Source organism: Canis lupus, chromosome 18 (assembly GCF_011100685.1).
Source record: "Canis lupus familiaris isolate Mischka breed German Shepherd chromosome 18, alternate assembly UU_Cfam_GSD_1.0, whole genome shotgun sequence".
Taxonomy (NCBI): domain Eukaryota; kingdom Metazoa; phylum Chordata; class Mammalia; order Carnivora; family Canidae; genus Canis; species Canis lupus.
In genome coordinates this window covers 6,696,924-6,717,567 of record NC_049239.1, presented here as the reverse complement: position 1 = coordinate 6,717,567, position 20,644 = coordinate 6,696,924, and the positions used below count along the sequence as shown (strand labels likewise).

General features: G+C 45.6%; 1 protein-coding gene and 1 long non-coding RNA gene across 3 annotated transcripts in view; one reads left to right on the top strand and one right to left on the bottom strand.

Annotated features, from left to right (window-relative positions):
- Positions 1–15,713, top strand: part of STK17A (serine/threonine kinase 17a) — a 37,349-nt gene extending 21,636 nt beyond the window's left edge. The window contains exons 4-7 of the mRNA XM_038562643.1: positions 10,248–10,374; positions 13,188–13,236; positions 13,325–13,504; positions 14,079–15,713. Of these exons, the coding sequence (XP_038418571.1) occupies positions 10,248–10,374; positions 13,188–13,236; positions 13,325–13,504; positions 14,079–14,403 (681 nt within the window). The 3' untranslated portion in view covers positions 14,404–15,713. The remainder of the gene's footprint in view (positions 1–10,247; positions 10,375–13,187; positions 13,237–13,324; positions 13,505–14,078) is intronic.
- LOC119877228 lies at positions 607–8,132 on the bottom strand. Of its 2 annotated transcripts, XR_005373053.1 has the most exons (3): positions 7,239–8,132; positions 2,666–4,268; positions 607–1,750 (listed from the first exon to the last, which is right to left on the bottom strand). It is a non-coding gene; the product is annotated as an uncharacterized LOC119877228 (long non-coding RNA). The 2 variants fall into 2 exon arrangements; XR_005373052.1 differs by lacking the exon at positions 7,239–8,132 and having other exon boundaries at positions 2,666–4,593.
- Positions 15,714–20,644: the final 4,931 nt, after the last annotated feature.

The following is a 20,644-nucleotide window of genomic DNA, read 5'->3' as shown; positions in this document are numbered from 1 at the left end:
TGTGTGTTTTAGGTAATAAGGAAATAAACATCAAGTCTCTTAACTTCTAGCCAGTTGGTTTTATCAAGGAGGTAGTGTACGTGTGTGTACATAGAAAGATAAATAATAATACTTTTCCCCAAAAAACGGAGCTTGGAGGATATTGGGAGTAGGTGAATTCTTCTGATGAGAGATAGGGTTTGAGCTAGACCTTAAAAAGAGAAAAAAGGGATTTAGATAGATAAAGAAAATATAAGAAAATTGTAGAAAATAGAGATAAAATTAACTCATAAGAGTTAGGAAAAATTGTTGGTCAAATATAAATGGAATCGTGTCCCTAGAATTGAGAAATGAAGTAGGAGATGTTGACAATTGAGGAAAAGCCACATTCCAGTGGTTTCAAATGTCATGAAGAGATAGATGACTTTTTTAGCAGGAATATCTGAAAAACAGTGTTAGAAAATTAGGCAGTTGGCAGTAAATAAAATAGAGAACTAGAGAAATTAGAGGCAGATAAATATCTAACTTAAAATTATCAAAGAAGGAAGGGGAGGTGGGAAGAAAGAATACACAAAGGGCAGTATATCAGTTATGATGCTTTTGAGTAATCGGAATTTCAGCCAAAAGTAGGGGAAGCAACAGAGGAAATTTTATTGGCTAAAAAGCCCAGGTATAATTCTGTCCTAAGGTATGACATTGTTCGTTAATTCAAATATTACACGTAGTTGGTTTTTCTTCAGTCGTCAGCTCTGCTTTCTCAGAGTGGCGGTAAGATGGTAGTAAGTTAGATGCTGCCATTTTAGTCTTATACTTATCCAGAGATTCAGCTGGAGAGAGCCAGGCTCTGCTTTGTTAGCTCTCTCAGAAGTCCTGAGATTGACTGTGACCAAATCAACTAATAGATGTACGGGGTTGGGTGGGGGAGGCCGGTGCAGGGTTTCGACTGGCCCAGCCAGCATTGCTAGTGTCATTTGTTCCAACCTTGGAGGGGTAAAGTCCTCCTCCCATCCCAATTTTTATTTGGAGAGAGCGCGGAAAGGATGGCTTCTCAGACCAGCTCTGTTTGTAAAAGAACAGAAAGTGGGTGGGTACTCGGGAGACAGACAGTGAGCGTCCAGGTGAGCGTCCACCACGGGTATCCCTTCAGGCATCTGGGGTCGGAAAGCCCAAGGTCCTTGTTGATTGGCTGCTTCCATATCGAGCCCAGGTGTGGCTGCGGGGGAGGAAACATTCCTCCAGGAACACACCAGTGACTCCAGTTCCTTATCAGCCAGAGGAGATAGGGGGAAGAAAGGCAGGGAACCTGAGTGGGGCTGAGCCCCTGGACCCAAGAAAGGCTCTCCTGACCTGGACTTCTGCAGCCTTATCTTACTCCTCGTCGTCTGCTGCTCTGTCCCGACCTCTGCTGTAGTTTGCCTTCTAGCAGAAGGCAGATGCTTGTGGCAGTGGTCCTCCGACTTGGAAGGGATCAGAATCACCAGGAAGGGCTTGTTGAAGCGCATTGCTAGGCCCCATTCCAGAGTTTCTGGTTCAGGGTAGGGCCACATGATGCGGGTCCAGGCACCATTTTGGGAAGCGCTGTCTGGCAGGATGGGACACCGGTAGACAGGGGTGCCGGGTAAACAGCAGGGTTCATCTTCCCTGCTGGAGGGAGCACTCAAGGAAGAGTGTACAGTGTGTCCTCTGGAGGTTGACTTCTAAAGGAAGCTTGATAGAATTCCATCTGAAATAAGGTGGAAGGGTAATAGGTACTCCTTCAGATACTAGTTTCCTACAGAAAAATACAAGGGAAAGAAAACAATTTAGAGACTTTCTCGTGCTTTTCTGAAAAATGCCAATTGAAATTCATTCCATAAACATTTTTTTTTCTCAAAGATACTATTTTTTTTTTTTTAGTACAGTGGCTAGAATGCATGGGTACAGCACTGTAGACTATGGTAGTTACAGTGGCACTTTTTGAAGGCAGGTGTGGACATGTGTGTACCTGTAGGTAGTCCCAGGATGTTAAAGCTAAAGTGGCCTTAGAGATCACGTAGGTAAAACCCTCATAGCATGGGTGAGGGAACCGGGGCCTGGTATTTTACCTTTAGTGTGTCATATGCTTGGAAATTCAGAGATCCTTGCTGCAAGAAATACCCACCCAAGCCTCCCTCGGGAGCACTTAGCCAGGAGGATGGTCTCTGCAGTCCAGACTTCAGTGCACTCGGACTTTAAGAAGCCTCAGTTAGTGTCAGCCGTGCTGAAGAATTCCCACAAGTAACATTTGTACTAGGCTTTTTTTTTTTTTTTTTCATGTTTGGCTTTATACACTATGGAAAGTCATATATTCATTTTTTTATAATGTTTTGCTAGTTTTATGATGTAAGTAAAAAGGACTTCTAGGAATGAGCCCCAATTTAAATAACCTTGTACCTGTAGGAAGTACGCTTTCCCTTGTACCTGTAGGAAATACGCTTTCGATTTATGACAGCTTAACCTATAACTATTATTCAGGAACTAATTAAGTAGCAAGTCAGACAGGTTGCTAACATTATATGTCATGGGTCTTTGATGTTACTTGAAAGCAGCCGAAGGTGAAAATTAAGTTCCTGAATACCAGGTTTAACTATGTATTTACTCAAGGAAATTATATCCCTTTCTCCCCAGTACACTCAGTATAAATCATATTACTTTCTCCCCGGTATACCTGGTGTAGAGTTCTTTCTGGGTTTAATAGAGGCTTTGATGATGGGCCTTTGATGTTGGAAACTGGACTCTTGATGTTTCCTAGGCCCAGAGGAACAAGAAGACGAGGTGGTCTGGTGGGTTCTCAGCCATCCCTCTGCCTTCCAGTCACAGGTGCAGTCAGATGTGTCCCTAAGTGAACCGCTGAAGGGGGAAGGTTGGAGATGGGGTTGGTGTGGCAGCCGTGCATATGGATATGATTTCTACCAAAAGGTCATCTCCAGTTGACTGTGACCTCTGTGAGTCTGGACAAGAGTCTACTGTCCCACACCTTTTAACAGCCATCTGCCCGGTGACAATTTATGCTTGTAATGTTGACTCTCAGTCTCCGTAAGAGCTTGAAAGCTACAAAGCTAAATCTTTTTTTTTTTTTTTTAACTTAAGTTGTAATTCTGTGAAAATTAATAATCCCCATCTCTAGGGTAACTCGGATTTAGTAGATTATTTCTCCATTATGGTTAAAATGGAAAATTCTTGTCCCAGAGACAAGAAGTAGGTAGGTTAGACTACTGTAGTTGCTCCTATAAAAGAGATAATTGTCACAATGGGAAATATGCTGTTTGGCTTCAGGTCAGACCCCAGATGGGCAGTTTGCCAAAACACTGATTCACTGATGACTCTCAGCCAGATATCTTCAATTGAACATGGCAAATGCTTTGAGGGGTAGCAGATGCAGATCGTGGACTGTTTATAGGACTACAGAAATAGAAAGGACCCTAAACTGTGATTAAGGGAAAGCCCATTCATTTCATGTAAATCATGGCACGATTGACAAATGTGAGAAACAGCAACTCTACCAGAGTCAGGACAAAGCTACAAGCCTGAAAATAATCTCAGTTGGTGAATTAGTCAATGGCATAGTGGGCTGCTTTTACTTCGGTCAGGGGGTGGACTTGACCAGAAAGAACACAAAGAAAGCCAGTCTTAAAAGCCGGCACCCCCTGTGTTTGGTCTTTTGTCGGTCGATCCTCGAGCAGTCCTCCACGATGTAGTCCATCGTTAGCTTGTCCAGCCTGTCCGATGTGTCTGGGGAGACGCAGAGCAGCAGAACCTGAAGCTGGAACTTTCCCTTTTGAGATTTCAGTTGGTCCCTGACAGTTGGAACATCAACAAATTACTTGAAAGAGGGGTGACATTTCTAAACAGTCTCCCAAACTGATCTAGACAGTCGTGTTCACCTGTGTCTGTACTACGACCTGGGTTTTAATAAACAAAAAGTCCACTTGAATAAAATGTTCCTTAAAATTTTGTCCATGGTACCCTCAGGCTAAGTAAGCAAGTTAGCCTCAACCGGCCAGTGGTCCTACCCCAGGGTGAGTGTGCAGTAACTGTTGAACGGGTTATGTACAGAGATGAAGATCCCACGATAAATGAAAGGATTCCCCCAAGAGAAAGAAGATTTTACGGAGATCTCCCTACTGCCTGTTTGTAGACACTGTGTTTCCTGTTTCTTCCACTGTCCTTGTGCCTCTCAGCGACCCGTTTGTTTTCTCTCTCACCACCGAGGATCCATGCATCTTAAATAGGCCTCGTAAGCCCAACTTCTTCATCGTGACCCGGACTCCCTAGAAAGGAGGCGTGACTAGCTGTAATGCTCACGTACTTCTCCGTGTTTCCAGCACATGCATTTCACTTACTGGAAGTGGGTCTAAGTCGCCGTCAAAGACTGACAGGTTATGGTCCTGTAATTGTACTTCTGTTTTATTTAGGGGAGTAAGGTCTATTTTTTAAAATGTGCCTGTGGTCAAAGCAGGGCACAGTTGGTAGAAACTACGTAATAAGCATTAACTGTGAAATTCCGTGAAAGAGCTCTGATGGTCAGATGTGTTTTTCCTACCCATCCCTCTGTCAGCTGTCTGACAGCTGGGGTCTCTCACTTTGGCGGATGATGGATGCATGTGATTGGGCCTAGATTTCAAATACAATAACATTTTAAGAATTTGATCACATTAATTTAGCATTTACTGCATCACCACCACACCTAGTGGTGTTTTTTTCATGATAACTAGTTTTTACACGATTGCTCAAGAAGGCATTTCCTAGGAAATGTAAAGCGTAAACAAAAAGTAAGGGGGAAAAACGCAAGCTATTTTAAGGGAAGAAATGGTATTTAAGAACATTCACAGACTGTGCATGTTTTAGTAATCACAGGCGGACCTTACAATATGGTGAAGATTTCCACTTAGCAATATTTCTCTTGGCATTTTTTTTATGTACTGGGAAGGGAAAAACATGTTCAGTGATGAATATGTATAACAGAGGCAAACATCTCTCATCTAATTTGTCTGAATAGTGACATTTTACTTTACCGTAGTATTTCATTTATGTAATAACACTAAAATTGCCTTGAAAAGTCTCAAGATTCATAACCGTAGTTTCTTTTTTTCCTAAAGAAATAGATCTAATTAACAAAGAGAGTATAGCTTTATAATGGAGCTTATTTATACACATTACCAAAACCTCTCGTTTTATCATCAAAAAGAGAAATTGCTTCTAACACTGATCAGTTGTGCATTTTCAGTCCTTTGGCAGTTGTGGCAGGAGCAGGTGCTTTTATCTGGTTTGGGTAATTTCTAACACTTTAGCGTGCCTCTGCAGTCCACACTTCTCTAGTGACAGCAATATGTTGTTCTTGTCTTTCTGTTCAGTTTTAAGTTTTTACTGTAGCCAAAGTCTTCTATGATTAAGAAAACAGTTTTTTGTACAAAATTACAGATTACACTGAGCCGCAAGATGGTTGTTTTCACTATAGACAGAGAGTCTTAGTTTTTATGAATGTGTTCTCAAGATGAACTACCATTCCATAATTGCACAGTGGTAATAAATTAGGATGGTATGCAAGAGATGGTAAGAATTCCCTGAACATTTATTGGGGTATCATTTGGAATTTTTTTTTTTTTTAATTAAAGGAGTTCACAGCTGCACTGTTCAGTCCAGTAGCACTGGCCATTTGTGGCTGTTGAGCTCTTGAGAGCAGAGAGAGGTGCAAAATGTGCTCTCCGCACCAGGTTTCCAGGACTGAGTATGGGCGAAAAAAAGAATAAAATCGCTTAATACCCATACATATTACATACTGTTGAAGGGATAATATTTTAGACTTGCTGAATTAAAGAAATATTAAAATTAATTTCATCAGTTTCATTTTACTTTTGATAAGGTGGCTACTAGGAAATTTGAGGTTTCATTCTGGGACTTGCATGACCTTCCCGTAGGACGGCCCTGGTGTAGAGGATATCCACGGCTAATGAAGCCAGAAGGGCCTGCAATGCACCGTTTAGCCTCTCAACTTATTTTTCAACCAAGGATTTTCTCCCACAGTTTTACTAAAAACTACTTCCTCGGAAGCCCTTCAGAGCTTGTTTATTTGCTGTACTCAGTGGCCTTTTCTTGGTCGTCATCCCTCCCCGGGTCTGGTGTGACCCTCTTCTTCCTGACTCTCCTTCCTCAACATGATGCCTGGGTTCTTAGCCTCACTCCTCAGACTGCCGTCCCCGTCCTTGCTCCCGTAGATGGACTTAGCAGCCCGAACCCATCTCGGCCACTTCTATTCTTGCCGGGTTCTCGTCGGTGGGCTCAGTCTCCCCTGTGGCCTCGCCCTCCAAGGCAGCACCCTCGGCCCTGAATTCTCTCCAGATGGCACTTGCAGCTGTCCTGGGTGGTGCTGCAGGTGCCTCCCTTCCTGGGGCTGAGAATCAAAATGGAACCAGTGTCCTCCTGTCTTGCCGACCTGACTGTAGTAGCCGGTGAATGACCGAAACACCGTATTGTTTCTGCTCCTGCACGGCATTGGTCACAGTGGGCTGTGGATCTTGCCACTGTAACCTGCAAAGTTGCCTCTGGGTTTTTTTTTTTTTTTCTTTTTAAATTATTCCATGCTTCATCATATCTCCCTCCCTCACACTCTCTCTCTCTCTCTTTCTCTCTCTCTCTCTCTCTTTTTGAAGGCTTTAAAAACAGGGTAGAGGCACATTCTACAAGGACATACTCTTATGTTTGATAATCCCTTGCTCGCCTCACGCTATATCGGCTCACCCGTGTATTCTCTGGCAGGTGACCTTTTCTGTCCCTGGAACGTGCCCTGTGCCAGTTCTTCCAGAATGGCTCACAGAGCCCTCGGGTTCCCGGCCCGCATTTCCTTAGCAGTCTGGTGCCTGCCACCCCTTGTCCCCTTCCACCTCTGCGCCCTTCTCCATTTGCAGCTTCTCCACGAGGAGCTTGTCCTTGCTTCTGGCAAGGTCCTTCCTCGCCCCGGGCTGCTCCCTGACCACCCTGAACATGACCTACGTGTGCACACAGATGCACACCCAGCAGGCGCGCTTGTGCCCCTTCCCTGATTTTGGGGTCTCCATGAGGCCTAAAATTACCTGAGGTATCATTCTTTTTTTCATACTCGTTTGTTCCCATCAGAAGGTAAGGCTCCCGAAGAACAGGGGACTTAGGTTTCATTTTCTCTTGTTTTCCCAGGAAGCAATCAATAACATTTTTTTTCAATAGGCCACAAAGTCCCTTTTCTCCTCCAAAGTCGGCTCACTTACCTCCTGTGTGATCCTGCAAGGCTGATCTCGTCCCTCCTGTTCATTTATTGCCTGGGCGCTTTGTCTCCAAGTGCACCTGAAATGCACCGAGTTTAGTGGAGCCTGCGAGGTACTTCCCTCGGTTTTCTCTTCTGATGGTGAACGCGCCGTCACCAGGCACTTGCTGTTACTCTTGTTTACAGCGCCTACCTTCCTTTGAAATTCTTTTGTATAGGAGCACCTGAGTGGCTCAGGTCATAACCCTGGGGTCCCAGGATCGAGTCCTGCGTCGGACTCCCCGCAGGGAGCCTGCTCCTCCCTCTGCCTGTGTCTCCGCCTCTCTCTGTGTGCCTCTCATGAATAAATAAATAAAATCTTTAAAAGTAAATAAATTAACAGATTGTTCTTTATAGTTAGTTCTGTTCCTTCCTTTACTCAAACAGCAAACAGTGTGTGCCTCCTGGGTGCCGGCACTGCTGCTGGCGCTGCCAGAGTGCCTGGGACTCGGGCCCATGGGCTGTGGCTTCTTCCCTTCTCTGTTCCTGAAGCCAGACTTGGCTAGATCCACAAGCCTGTCCTTAAGGAGAAAGGGCAGGGTGGATGGAGGGGGTGACTGTAGCCCTTTCAGAAGAGGGGATCCACACAGACCTCAACTTGCTGTTTGCCGCTGCAGCTCTTCACTGTTGAACATCGTTAGGATCTGCTTCAGTGTCCCCCCAGGTCTTCTCAGCGAGCTGACACTAGGCAAAGACCAACGGGGAAAAGTGCAAAAGATGCTGTTGTGGGCGAACAAGCGGGCGAGTGGGAGAGCCTGAAGGGTGGCCCCCGAGACAGCCTCCCCTGTGGCTGAGCCACGGGGAGCAGGTTATGGGCGTGCAGAGCCAGGAGTGCCCCAGCTGGCAGGGCTTCGGGTGCCACGTGGGTAGTTTGGCAGCGCAGGGTAACGGGCAGCCACCGAAGGGCTCAGGCCGGGGTGACGGGCCAACTTCCGTAGTGCGGGAGAGGCCTCGGTCTGCAGTGTGGGCAACGCGGATCCTAGCACACCATTTGCAGCCTGTCGCCGCAGTGGAGCAGAACCCGATGGTACCTTGAACGAGTGGTCTGTAGTGGGAGAAAAATAAAGTCTAGAAATGGCTAAATGTAGGATTTAAACTCAGTAGGATGTAATGAAATGTGAGCTAAGTGAGGAGAAAGTGGGGAGAGAGGAATGACCCAGTGGCCACGCGTGTTTCCTTCTACGTTGCTGGGCAGGAGTGGCATCCTCGAGGTGACAGTCGGTGGCATGCGGGGCCTCTGTGGGAGGGACCTTCGCTGGTGGGAGCCTGCGGAGTGAGGGTAGCCACGCGACATCAGAGGGGAGGGATGAGGTAAGCGGTTGGCCGAAGATGCCTGAGCCAGAGGTAAAGATCCTGACTCATAACATGCAGGTGACAGCGAAGCCTGGCTGCAGACCCACATCTGGGGTGAGCATGAGACCCACCAGGTATTGGGCCTGAAGGAAGGTGGACCCACAAAGGAGGGGAGCAGCCGGAGCGTCCCGAGGAAGGCCAGGGCGCGCTCTGCTGTGGGAGCCAAGAGAGCGAGGAAGGAGAGGCCCGTGTCCGGCGCCGCTGAGGTGGCCCCCGAGGCCTGCACGTGTGCCCTTGGGTGCGAGTGAGACAAGGGTCAGAAGGAGGGGTTGAATGTGTGTGGAAGGCAAGGAACTGTCCACATTCGCGCTGAAACCTCTGGGGAACCACAGTGTGACAGGGGACAGGAGAGTGCGAGCAACAACCTGTCGGATGTGTCGGCCCCGCACAGGATGTGAGGTAGGCCCGGGCAGGCGTCACCCTCCCGGGAAGGTCACAGGAGGCTCTCTTGGGAACCCGTGCTTCCTCCAGACCTGCCAGCACGGAGGGAGGGGGTGGGCCTGTGAGGCGGCGAAGGGGAGCAGGCTTCCTGGGCAGGCGTCCGGCAGCCAAGGGCCTGAGGTGGGCCGTGCGCCTCTGGTGGAGGGACGGCCGCTGTGGGATCTGGCCCATAGGTTGCCTGCCGGCCCTACGGAGGAGCCCAGACGGATCAGAGAACACTGGGGTGCTGTAGCAAGGGGTTCCCTGAGCAACATAAACCTTTCATGTTTCGTTTCATTTTAAGAATTGAAATGAATTTTATATCCTGTGCATAATGTAGGATTGACTTTATACTTAAAGATGTCCTAGGTTATTTTTATTTGGGTAACAAACGTGACTCTAGGACCACAAATGTTACTGATTCTGTGTCGTCGGGTGGCTCTCGCCTGCCCATCAGAGGAGTCCCATTTGAGAGAGGTCGGTGAGGACTAGCAACCTGTGTCCTAATCAGACAGCACGGCAAGGTCATTGTGCAGTGAAGGATGGGTGGAGGGTGCGGGGAGCTAGAGGCAGGGGGACGTGGGCCAGGTGAGAGCTCACGAGAGCCCAGACTTGAAGCAGCGGGGGTTCAGAGATTTAGGACTTGGCATTGGCAGGCCGGCGACTTCACTCGGCATGAGGCGTGACTGGAAATGAAGGAGACAGGGTACCTTGGGATGGCTCCCCCCAGTGCCTGGCCTGGGCCTCGGGACCCGGAGTAGGAGGAGAGGCATGGGTTTGGTGGGGCTGAAGGGAGAGCCCTTGCCTGAGCCATTTACCCAATCAATGGCCTTGCTCGGGGGTGGGAGTTGAAGGTGTGGCCTATTTCAGCCCAATGAAAAGATCTGGTTTTGTTTTATTTTTTTATTTTTTTAAAAGATTTCATTTATTTTATTCACGAGAGACACAGAGAGAGAGGCAGAGACACAGGCAGAGGGAGAAGCAGGCTCCATGCAGGGAGCCCGATGTGGGACTTGATCCCAGGACCCCGGGGTCACACCCTGAGCCGAAGGCAGACGCTCAACTACTGGGCCACCCAGGCGTCCCTGTAAAAATACTGTTTAGTCAATGACTGCTTACTGTTCAGTTTGTCAGTCTCTGTGTCACAGGTGAAGTGTGCGTGTTTTATGGACACTTGTTCTTTCCCTGTTATTTTTTTTAGCCTCAGAACATTCTGCTGACCAGTGAATCTCCACTGGGTGACATAAAGATAGTCGATTTTGGTCTTTCACGAATAATGAAGAACAGTGAAGAGCTCCGAGAAATTATGGGTACTCCGGAATATGTAGGTAGGTACTCCTAAGAGGGGCTTATGTTCTGTGTTTGGGGTCAGACGTCATCTTCGTTAGGGGACTCTGTGCGGCGTGATTCATAGTGGGGTCAGTCACCTGCCATGCTGAAATCCCACCATTGGAGACTCCTTCCTTTGTTTAAAAATTTTAAAATGGTAAACCCTAAAGAGGAAGGTACCAAATTGGTGATCCCCTTCCTGAAAGGCTAAGAGAATTTGAAGGGATTGCCACTAAAAGGAATAGAAGAGGATTTTCTTCATAAAGAAGTGTAAGATATCAAGTTGTCCAGAGGTAGGGGGATATTTAACAGGTAAGGGCCGCTAAGGAACTTGAAGTTCATAGCAAGCAGTGTTAAGGTAGTGGCAAGCCCGTGATCCCGTAGGTGTGTGACACGGAGGGGAGGACCTGCTTTCGGACAGACGCAGGTTGAGGGCTTCTGGCAGAAAAAGGAGTTAAGCCTGGAAGGTGCTCGCAGCAGAGCAGCTAAAGTGGGGAGTCGTGGCTTGTAGGTGCAGGTGCAGGAATAAGTAAACTGTGACTTTTTTGATAGACCGGGAGGTAAAATAGGGTGCAGAAGGATTCGTGGTGCGAATGAGGTTAAAAGAAACGGTATCTGTAGCGGAGCAAGGCAGGAGGGGATTTAAAGGTCGGGACCACCGTTTACAATATGGACATTCTAAGACTTCAGAGACGGAGCAGCTCCTCGTGATGCTGAGGCCCGAGGTGGAGCCGCGGGAGGGCAGCTCCTCTGGGCCACAGGCCGCGTGGGCCACAGAACCGGCGGGGCGGCCGTCCCGGGGGGCGGGGAGGAGGACGGCTTCGGTGGCAGGTGGCGGCAGCCACGGGACAGAGGAGGCCGTGGCCTGGGCCCGAAGGGAAGGGCGTTTTCCTGAGGCTCCGGGCGTCGGTGCACAGACAGGCCGCCTTGTAGAGCCGCGTGGGCGCAGGTCCTTGAGGCGCAGGGGGTGGTGGGCCGTGGCTTACAAGGCAAAGCCCATCCCAGACGACCCGACGCCGGGAGGGCCCACGAGCCTGAGGGAAACAAAGCCGTTTGGCAGTAAGAGCCCCGAAAAGTAACTCAGAGCTCTGCGGCAAGTCCTCGGATTCGAAACGGGTCCCCAGTGAGGTGACAGGAGCCAGCACGGGCGGGAAAACCAGCTTCCCAATGTGGGCGCGTTCTCCGGGGGGTGTCGGCACCACTAGGTAAGGACTGAGGGGGGGCTCCCCGGAAAGCACCCCGGTCCTCCGAGGCGGAGGGCCCTGTGGTACCTGCTGAGCCCAAGGATGGTGTCAGGCTTTGTTTCCTGCTTTCTGTCCTTTGGGCCAATTCTACGTTTTCTCCCAAGAGCGACCCCCCCCCCCCCAAAAAAAAAAAAAAAAACCAGAATTATCTTTATGATAAAAGTAATACCCGCTCCAAGAAAGCTAAAGATAACTCCGAAGTACATGAGAGAGAAAACCGGAGCCTCTCGTGTCTGTGGCCGCACTGTCGGGGCCCAGCGCTTGCCTTCACAGGTCACCTGCCCGGGCCACCTGCCTCCGTGCCGGTCCTTACCCTCCCGTCCTCTGTCCCTAAAGCGGGGCTGTAACAGTCCTGCCTGCGCGGCGCTCGGTCAAGCTCTCCTACGTGTGGTCTGCGTATAACAAACGCAGGAAAGGGAGCTGCTGTTGCTTCCTGCCCCCACCTCCCACTATCTTCTACCCTTTCGTATTTCACTTTTCCCCTCCAGTAGTTTGGATGCTGTGCACTGCATTTTAAATTTCCTAGTAGTTTCTTTAAAAACTTTAAGATAAGATTCATGACCTCTGTTTCACGACGCAGTATCAGAAATTAGCCTACCTAACATTTTCTCCCAGCCTGTTCCTCCCTCATACTGGGGGACGGGCCTTGTCCCCAGCCAGCAGTATGTGACTTGAGGGTTTCGTTTTTTCCTAGGATTAGAACATCTTCATTCTTTTTGTTTTAATTGTAATTATCTCAGTTGTTTAGTCTTTGATCTGTTTTTAAATGGATTCAGTACTTGATTCCCTGTCTTCCTAGTCACGTCCTTTTGAAAAAAAAAAATCATCTTTTGGTTGAGTGGATTGTATTAATGAGTACGTTCTTCTTTCAAGGCGGATTTTCATGAATTTCTCCTGAGTCCTTGCACGTTTGAGAGTGTCTGTATTGCTTTATGTGTGACAGCACATAAATGTCACACAATGTCATCAAAGCCTACTGTTTCAGGACTCTCAGAGGCAACGTTGTTGTCCTTCTGTATGGTGCATATCCTCTGAGAATGCTCATTTTTTTTCTTTAACCTTGTTGACTGACTTTTTGTCAGTGGTGGGCATTTTGAGAGCCCCCTCTGGCTGCAGCACGGAGAACGGATCAGGGAGGTGGAATGAGTGGAGGGGAAAGTGCCAGGGCCTTGGGTGCGGGAGGTAGGGACGAAGGGTCACGGATGGCATTAAGAACGATTTAAAAGCAAGAATCTGTTAGGTATGAGCTTGGTCCTAAGAGGGTACGGGAAGAGGAAGGTGTCAGACTTGTCAGTTCCTATTATAGTACTTAGGCATTTAGATATTTTAAAAATATTAAGACCCAATCATGGAGGGTGCTGGTGTGAAAAATACACAAATTAATTACATCTAGTTGGACTTTACAGTAATTCATGTTACTTTATATAATGTTAATTTATTTCATGTTAGCCCAAATCTTGATGGTGTCTTAGAGTTTCTGACAAGTATTTAAACAAATTTTATTTTAAAGAGCAAATTAGGGATTTTTTTTCACATGGCTAAATGTGTTCTTCTGTTTCTGATACTAGCTCCTGAAATTCTTAGTTATGATCCTATCAGCATGGCGACGGACATGTGGTAAGAGTTATTCATAAAAAAATTGGTTAAATTAGTTTCAAGAAATGAATATGATACTAATTTTTCCTCCATTTTCATTCTGATTTAGGAGCATTGGAGTGTTAACATATGTCATGCTCACAGGAATATCACCTTTTTTAGGTGATAATAAACAAGAAACCTTCCTAAACATCTCTCAGATGAGTTTAAGTTATTCTGAGGAAGAATTTGATGTTGTGTCCGATTCAGCTATTGACTTCATCAAGACACTTTTAGTTAAGAAACCTGAGTAAGTATAGTTAATATTGATCCTTGTCCATTTTTGAGTGATCTGCTCTGGACAAAAGCAGGTTGAACTGAAACACCAAAACGAAGGCAGGAAAATACCGACATTACACTAGATGAAACCTTGAGCTTATTATTATATCTGTTGAAAGAAAATGTAAAAAATGAAAATATTTCTAGGAAATGTGAGCTGCCTCTCAGCATAACAGATATTGTCTATCTGCTTGGTCTCCCAAAAGGGCTCTTCAGAGATTATCTTAAAATGTTTTTTCAAAATTGTAGGAATGGCATTTGCACACAAATGCCAGAACTTCCAGTCTGATTCAGGAATCACAAGGAGAGTCTTGTCAACTCTTTGTACCTCCCCAAATATAATACAATAAATATACCTTATGCTCTAATTTATTTAGTTTTAAGATTGTAAGTAATCTCTCCACCCAGCGTAGAACTCAGACTCCCAACCCTGAGGTCACACGCTCCACCCACTGAGCCAGGCAGGCGCCCCCAGTATGCTTTAATTTATAATTGAAGTTTTAAACTATCTTGTCCTAAGTGTGAAATGTGTCTCTTAATCACAGAGATCGAGCCACAGCTGAAGAATGTCTAAAACACCCGTGGTTGACAGAGAGCAGTATTCAGGATCCTTCGTTCAAGGTGAAAGGGGCATTAGCAGAAGCCAATGCACTCCAAGAAGGTGATTCTGTGCCTGAAATTAATTCAGATACTCAGAAACCAGAAACCGAGGAATCAGTTGTAACAGAGGAGTTAATTGTATTTACTTCATATACTTTAGGACAATGCAGACAGTCTGAAAAAGAGAAAATGGAGCAAAAGGCCATTTCCAAACGATTTAAATTTGAAGAACCTTTGCTACAAGAAATTCCAGGAGAATTTATCTACTGAGCAGTACTTCCCTTTAGACCTTTCAGATTTCTACATTGAAAACATTATTATTATTTATGGACTTCTGGCCAAATGGTACATGTACTAAAAGTGGATAAACCAGGTATCACTGATAGAAACTGAAATAACTTTGTCATACTTGTGGAGTTAGGGATCTCAAGACAGATTTATAAAGTTGCCAACCGGGAGTTTTAACGGGTAAAGTTAATCTGTGTCAATGTTATCTTTAAGAAGGGAGATGTTTGAACCTTTTATTTCTAAATCTTGTTTCTCCAGAATGAAAATTTGTTATGCAAAGATATCTGTATTTACTTTCTTTAAAAATCCAAGGAGAAGTGCCAAATTAACATCTCTGTAAATCTATGTTGCATTATTCATGTGTATATATATCTGTCTATATGTATGTTGGTATCTTTACTAAAATTGATACTTTTTCACTTTGGATTTTTTTTGGGGGGGGGGGGCGGAGTAGGCTTTTAATTAGGTATCTTCCAAATTTTGAGTCCCAGAATAACATCCACTGTAGTTTGATGATGTCTTATTTTTACATTTTATTACTGCTCCATATTGACTTGATTTGACTTCTGTTGTCTATTTTTTGTTGTTGTTGTTGTTGTCTATTTTTTGCCTAATGCTTGTAACCCTATCAGCGAAGAGCCCTGGCTTTTTTTTTTTTTTTTTTTTTTAATTCATTTTCACTAATAAGAGTGGTGTTGATTTTTCACCTCCGATTTTTCTGGTTTTAAGGTCCAGGTTAAGTAATCCCATAACATGAAACCCGTGCTGACTACTCAGCCCTTTCCCTCGCCACGCCATCCTTGGCTGCTCTCTCTGAGGAGGCTGTGCCCCTGCCACCTCCTCACATGCTTGTCACCTAATTTTGGTCACTTGCAAGTGTCAGTGTGATCTGATCAACACAGTGGTTGCTTTGGTCAGTGAAAAGACGCTATTCTATTGTTTTTGTTAGTAAAATCCCCCAGAGAGAGGGGTAAGAGATGAGACATATTCAGCCTAAGCCATGGAGCCTCTACTACTTTGGAGTTTATGAGTCCTCCGGCTATACTAGTAACTGTTATAAAATGCCAAAATATTTATAGACTTCTATTTTGTTAAGAAATTTGACATTGGATACGTTGTCATCGGTTCCCAGAAGACTTACAAGAATATGCTCAACAGAATTTAGTTTAATGAAGATTGAACATTTCAATTGTACGTAGGCCCCACAGTGAACAGTAAATTCCTGTGAAAAAAATGAAAAAGTGTATGCTGTGTAACTTAAAGCAACTAAATATCGTTCTCACACAAAAAAATCTGAGTAGTGGTCTTATTTACCTTTCATTAGGCTCTCGTGAAGCAGTGGGTCGGCCCTGTGTGTGCAGTGTGCCATGCTGCGTCCTCAGCAGCTCAGGCCCGGCCCTTCACAGTCTGCTCTTCAGGTGTCACACGACGCTCTTTCCCTGGCCTGAGTTCTCCAGGGCCAGTCTTGACCGTTCCAAAGGCTGTGCTGGGCGTCGACCTGTAATGGCACCAGCCCTGCCCTGCAGGTGTTCAGACGCCACACGTCGCACTCTTTTCTCACTAAATTGCCTGCAGTTTTACAGTTTCTTGGAAACTAGCATTTCTAGACAAGGAGGAAGAGGAAATTCTGGCCCAGTGGCAGGGTTTTCTGTGAAAACCCGTGACTACTACATGTTAAGTCTCAGAAGGCTCAGAAGAGGTAAAATGGAAGTGTTGGCACAGTTTTGTAAAGATCTCTCTGACAGAAATAGGAAGGAGGTGAGAAACCCACTGCTGAGTGAGACTTTTTTACACTGGATAGATTTGTCTAGTTTAAAAATCAGAATCATTTAGATGCGCTCTCTCTCTCTCTCTCTCTCTCTCTCTCTCTCTCTGCGTGTGACTATCATAAATAAATAAAAATTTAAAAAAAATTAAAAAAAAAAAAAAGGGATCCCTGGGTGGCGCAGTGGTTTGGCACCTGCCTTTGGCCCGGGGCGCGATCCTGGAGACCTGGGATCGAATCCCACGTCGGGCTCCCGGTGCATGGAGCCTGCTTCTCCCTCTGCCTGTGTCTCTGCCTCTCTCTCTCTCTCTCTCTCTCTCTCTCTGCATGTGACTATCATAAATAAATAAAAATTTAAAAAAATTAAAAAAAAAGAATCATTTAGATGACATTTAGATTTTTTCCAAGTCTTTTTATGTTACATTCAAAATATATACATTTAAGATAGTTGCTCTATTTATTAAGAAAAAAAAGACAAGACCTGTTTTCTTCTAGCTGGCCACTTTGCTGTTTGCAGCACACTGCTTATCTTTAGTTGCTTTTATACCTTGAATTTAGAGTCCTACGGTGCTTTCTTAGGAGCACTTGTAAAAGTGTAAAAGTGGACTGACACGTTTTGGCTTATGTGATATAAATAGAGCATGAAAAGCCTTCACAAAATTGAACCAAATAAAATCTTTCCATTAATGACTTACCAATGAGCTCTATCCTTACCTCATTTTTTTTCATTTTTTATGTTAATTTTTTCTTTTAAAAAGTTTACAAAGAACTAAACAGTATTATTGAATTTGCTCATAGACTTTATGAGTCCAGTTTTGATAGTAACAAAATTCAACATTGTCATATTTTAGCTTGATGAGAAGTTTATGAAATATGCAAAATGTGTAAGTGGTTTCAGTCATTTGGGAAATTATGTTTTAATGTTTTGTTTTCACATGAAAAGTAGGAGAGAACGCCACACTCTTGTGGTTTAGAGAAGAAGGTCAGATGCTAAGTAAGAGATACCACAAACTCCTACTAAACTTTTACAGCTGGCCTCAGTTTGGAAGAAAATTTAATAGAGTAAAAGTCATGAAGGTTGCTTAGAGAATACTGGGCAGGAGGTGGATTAGGGCCCTAGTAAAGCCACGGGGGGGTATAGCTCAGTCCATGAGTCCTAAAGCAAGATGGATCCCCCTCATCGATGATGAAGGGGGAAAGATATTAAGAAACTAACCTGAAATATATTTTAAGCTCACACACACTTGTAGGAATTTAAGTTGCATTGATGAAACAAAATCGTCAAAATCGTTCAAGGTCATTTACCACCCAGGAACTTCAATTAGTTGCAGAATTTAAAAGCTAGATTAAGAACCTTCATCTTGACCTTAGGAGCCCTCATCTCCAACTCTTGCTTTGTCATGGGAGGCGGGGATATGATTTGCAAAGGGGGAACTGAGGCGACCTAAACCTACACGGGTGGGCCTTAGTGCTGCCGTCTGCTGCGGCCTGGCCCTGCCCGCACCTTCCCGAGGAGGGAGCCCTGTGGCATCTGGCTTCCCCTCAGCGTGAGGTTTCCAAGGCTCCTCAGCCTTGGGGCCCCGTGGGTAGTTGGCACCTTTGGGTTGCGGTGCCGTACCCCGCACTTAGCACAGTTCGCGTGCACGCCGCGTGCGCGCGCGTGTGTGTGTGTGTGTGTCCTGCTGTAGCCCCTGCACTGAGATTTGGAGTATTAGGGGTAAAGCTGTTTGAGATGCTGTCGCCCAAGAATTTTTGTGGACACACCGTCCTCCTGTCGGACTCGGGGAGTAGAATGCTGGGTCACAGGCGAGGTGCGCGTGGAGGCTGTGAGAACCACCCAGTGCTCTGGCTAAGTGCCCACCGAGTCCCATCCGGCCGGCAGTGCTCGGGCTGTGATCCCCGAGCCATCGAGGCGCGCTGCCATCTCCCTGCCCTCTGAGGAGGACGCTGCTTCCTGTGCTGGTTGAGTCATGCTTTTGTCCTGCCTTCTCCTTTCTCACCGCACAGCGGTTTGTGATCGTCCTTTACATGTTCCTGGTAAAAGTCCTGTGTCAGATAACTGTTTTCCCACTTGGCTTATCCATTGTTTCCAAAGTACCTTTTGAGGAGAAGGTGGTTTTGGTTTTGATGAAGTCCGATTTATCAGCTTTTGCTTTATGGCTAATACTTGATCTTCTTTAAAAAGTCCTTACCTACCCCAAGTCATGAAGATGTTACCTTTTCTTTTTTTTAATCTTAAGTTTTACCTTTTACGTTCAGGTCCACGATCCACTTGAGTCACAGTTTGCGTGTGTGCGTGGAGCAGGGAAGTGTGAGGTGGGGGGTCAAGCATCTTTGCTTTCCATACGAATATTCAGTTCTAGCACCACTGAATTACTATTTTTTAAGATTTTATTTATTCATAAGACACAGAGGCAGGGACACAGGCAGAGGGAAAATGACTTTAGATAAGAATAGCAAAATAATTCAGTGGGGAGGGACACCTGGATGGCTCAGTGGTTGAGCGTGTGCCTTTGGCTCCGGGCGTGATCTTGGGGTCCTGGGATCGAGTTCCGCATCTGGCTCCCTGTGGAGAGTCTGCTGTTGTTTCTATTCATATGGGGCCATTTCCATTTTATTTTTGAGTCCCTAATTCTTTCCTTTTCCTCTCCACACTGCTGTTCAGCCCATCCAGTGAGATTTTTTTTATTTTTTGGTTCTCGAGTTTCCATTTCTTCTAATTCTTTGCGGAGACTTTTTTTTTTTTAATGTTTCAAGCATATTGATAATTTTTCTTGGAAGATTTTAAAAATATTTTTGATGGCTGCTTTAATATCCTTGCAGGTAATTCCAACATCTGTGTCCTCTCCATGTTGCTATTTGTTGATAGCCTTTTCTCATTCAGGTTGAGATTTTCCTGGTTCGTGGTACAGAAGTGTGACTTTTTGTATATGGACATTTGGAGGAGATTCTGGATCTTATTTAATCTTGTGTTTTAGCAGGCCTTCTGTGGCACACACAGCTGGGCCAAGTGGGGGTAGGCGTATCACCAGGTGGACGTGGAGGTTCAGGCTCAGGACTCAGCCTCCTTTGACACAGGTGGTGGGGGGAGGGGGCAGGGTACCTACCTCATCACTGCATCCTCCTGGAGAACATGGGCTCCACTGATACCATGGGGGTGGAAGGGCTGATAACCTGCTGGAGGGAGGCAGATGTAGGCTCCCCATATGGCCTCCGCTGACACCACGGGGCAGGGGTTGGGGGGTGGCACACCATCAGGCTGGGGTGAAAGCCACAGCTCCCCACTACATCTTCTGTGCCGTCACCCCAATAAGGGACTGGTTTGGGGAGACCGCATTACAGCCAAGCAAGGGAGGAAATCTAAGCTCTCCACTCGGCCTCTACTGACGGGGTGGCACCGAGGACCATGGTTTTTCCAGGGGGTTGGGCTTGAATTGGGCAACTACAGTCTAAAAGTTCTTTGCCTTTATAAGTTGCCTTTTCTGGTCCTTTGGCTTGAGAGAGCTGGCTTTTCTTGGCTTTTGTTGTCTGCTCTCATTATCCTAGGTATATTTACTAATTTGGTAAAGTCTAGAACATAGAAAAGGGAATTCCAGAATTGCTATTTATTTAAATTTGTTATTTTTTAAGATTTATTTATTCATGAAAGACACGGAGAGAGGCAGAGACACAGGCAGAGGGAGAAGCAGGTTCCATGCAGGACTCCATCCCAGGACCTGGGGTCACGCCCTGAGCCAAAGGTGGATGCTTACCACCGAGCCACCCAGGCATCCCCCCCCCTTTTTTTTTAAAGATTTTTATTAATGTGAAAAAGAGCACACAAGCAAATGGAGAGGCAGAGGGAAAGGGCAAAGCCGACTCCCCGCTGAGCAGGGGGCCCAGACGTGGGGCTTGATTCCAGGACCCCAGGATCATGACCTGAGCTGAAGGTAGATGCTTAACCAACTGAGCCACCCAGGCATCCAGAATTGCTAACTTTAAAAAGAAAAGGGATTGAAAAAATAAATAAATAAAAAGAAAAAGGGAAAAAAATCCTAACTAGGTTTCTTTTTTTTTTTTTTCGTATTTGTAAAGGTAAATTTTACACACAGATACACAAATCTTAAAGTGTACAACTCCCTGTATTTTTACAAATGCTTGGACTCCTGTCATCCATATTCTATGAAATGATCATTTCCATCACCCAGGAAGATTCCCTTGGGCTCCCCTCTAGTCCATTTCCTGCTCCTGCTCTGACCCCAGAGAAATCCACAAATTGTTTTTTTCACATAAATTTTATTTTTGATGCTTGAGATTTGCTTTCAAATACTCATCAATGAATCTAGATGACAAAATTGTAATTGTTGAATGTTATTGGTTGATGAGCACATGGGGGTTTATTTTACCATTTTCTCTATTTTTGTGAATTTTTGAAAATGTCAACTTTTATGATAATGAGAGCCCAGTCTCTGTAGGAGA